At 54.7% G+C, this 2,387-nt stretch overlaps 1 protein-coding gene across 1 annotated transcript in view; it reads left to right on the top strand.

Moving 5' to 3' along the window:
- Nucleotides 1-2,387, top strand: part of VSIG10 (V-set and immunoglobulin domain containing 10) — a gene marked incomplete at its 5' end in the record, with an annotated part of 8,158 nt that overhangs the window by 3,982 nt on the left and 1,789 nt on the right. The window contains 2 exons of the mRNA XM_029086968.1: nt 759-1,040; nt 2,028-2,321. Of these exons, the coding sequence (XP_028942801.1) occupies nt 759-1,040; nt 2,028-2,321 (576 nt within the window). The remainder of the gene's footprint in view (nt 1-758; nt 1,041-2,027; nt 2,322-2,387) is intronic.

Genomic DNA, 2,387 nt, shown 5'->3' with positions numbered 1-2,387 from the left:
TCTTTGCTGGAGTTTGTCCCCACTGCTGCTGTGTGGTGTGGACACAGTGTGGTGTGTGGCTGGGTAGTGCTGTCTGGCCCCACATGGCAGTGGCAGTGCTGCAGGGAAGGGGTTGGAGCACGTTCAGTGGCACGTGTCCGTGACCGTGACCCTGCGAGCTGGAGTCACCGGGACTTTCTGTGGGCAGAGCACCTTGTAGGTTAGGAACAGCCTCCTCCTCCCCCAACAATGTGCTGGGCTTGCTGGGGAAGTCCTCCAGCTTTGAGCTGGTGGTTCTGAGAAGCTGGTTACTTGTCCCTGGGCAAGAGCACTGATGTTTTGCATGTTCCCTTGGGAAATCTGAGTGCTTGTGTCAGTGATGGGGAGAGGCAGAGCCTTGTTCTCAGGTAATTTGAATTGGCATCACCCCTTTGTAGCCGTGGCATGAGGACCAAAGGCAGTGTGGAGATTTTGTTCTCCTGCTGTGTTTTTAGGTCTTTATCTCCATTGGATAAAACTGTGGCAATAATTTTTTACTTCCCTGTGCTTTAGTCCCTCAGGGCTTGGCTGCGGTTGCTGTGACAGCCCCCTGCTTGGTCCCTCTTGGCTGTCTTTGTGCTCCCCTGGGGCTGTGGGATGCAGGTCAGGGAGCAAGATGGACAGGGAAACCAGGAAGATTTTCAAGCAGAATGATGGCAAATGTGAGCACTTACAGGGGGGTTCCAGCCCTGAGCTGTGAGCTGGAAGTGTTTCTGACCATGTGCTGCTCTTGCTGATAGATCCACCACAGTCAACCCCAAAGTGCTGGGCTGAGACCTCCTCATCGGGACTGATGCTGCAGCTGTTTTGCAGCTGGCCTGGGGGGTATCCCCACCCCACCCTGCACTGGAGAGAAGAAGGGTATGATCTGGAGAACTCCAGCTGGGTCATCAGCTCCACCAGCTCTTCGGACACCCACGTGGAAACGCTGAACAGCTCCCACCTCTCCCACCGCAAAGTGTTCAAGTGTGTCGGGAGCCATGTGGTCAAGCAGGAGGAGCCTGCATGCACTGTGGAGATAAGTGAGTTGACTTGCCTACCTCATTAACTATTGATGAGCCTGCTAATGGTGAGGCAGATGGATACCTCCATCATTCTCTGCCCTCCAGAGCTCTAAGGCAATGGTCAGGCAAGCCAGGCTTGCGGACACTTGCCGCAGGGGGAGATGCTAACAGCTGAGATCCATCACAGCTGAGTTGCAAGTGAGTTGTGTTCTGGGTACATTTTCAGGGGCTGACTAATCTGTCTTGCACCAAACTTTTCACCTGTGCAAGGTCTCATGCCTGTGTGAAAGTAAGAGATGGTTTAACTGCCTTGCTCAGCTTGAGACGAAGTTTGGCTGGGCTGGGTTTATAGCAGAAGGGTTGCGCGTGCCCCCAGGTCCCCCTTCAAGCATCTAAGGGGTCTGACTACAGTGGCTTTTGAAAACCTGAGCTGTATTTATCCTCCAGGGTTTGTCAGGGCTACAAAAGAGCTCTGCTGATCCCAAGGAAAATTCCTGGGCTGCTTTCCTCCTCTCTGCCATCTTCTTACTGGCTGCCCTGTGACCGTTCTTCCCTGGGGTTATAAAGACAGGTGTCAAAAAAAGGACTGAGCAACACAGAAGCTGCTTGGGTCGCTCCATGGAAGGCTGCTGGAGTCCTGTGAATGAGCTCAATGCCAAACCCACAGTGCTCAAGTCCCAGGCTCCTGTCTGACTTCCTTCTGTTAATGATTATTAATCAGTCAGATGGTGGCTGCCCTGTGACCGTTCTTCCCTGGGGTTATAAAGACAGGTGTCAAAAAAAGGACTGAGCAACACAGAAGCTGCTTGGGTCGCTCCATGGAAGGCTGCTGGAGTCCTGTGAATGAGCTCAATGCCAAACCCACAGTGCTCAAGTCCCAGGCTCCTGTCTGACTTCCTTCTGTTAATGATTATTAATCAGTCAGATGGCTGATTGCTTGTTATGTTAAATTCCTCCATTCCCTCCTTGACTTTTTTCCCCCCACCCCCCCTTTGGACTGTACAGAAATCCCATCACTGGAATCAGAACCCCCAAAGACCTGCTTTGTGGGTGACAACGTGACCCTGACTTGCCGTGTGACCGAGAGCACCCCGGCAGCGAGGCTCAGCTGGCTGCGGGGCATCACCCAGCCGGAGCTGGAGATCCAGCCTGGAGGGAGGTACCTCATTGCCCAGGAGGGCAACGTGTCCCGGCTCACCATCCAGAACTGCTCCCAGGGCACCGACGGGGGCTGCTACGTCTGCAAGGCACAGAACCCCGTGGGGCTGAGGGAGCTCTTCGTCTGCCTGACGGTGAAGCGTGAGTGGGGCTGCCTGGGGGGGGCTGCTGTGGCAGGGGCTGGGGAGGGGGGAGGGAAACAGGGCC

Source organism: Antrostomus carolinensis, unplaced genomic scaffold, assembly GCF_000700745.2.
Source record: "Antrostomus carolinensis isolate BGI_N321 unplaced genomic scaffold, ASM70074v2 scaffold37580, whole genome shotgun sequence".
Lineage (NCBI taxonomy): Eukaryota > Metazoa > Chordata > Aves > Caprimulgiformes > Caprimulgidae > Antrostomus > Antrostomus carolinensis.
Note: the sequence above shows the minus strand (reverse complement) of the source record. Positions and strands in the feature narration are given on the sequence as shown.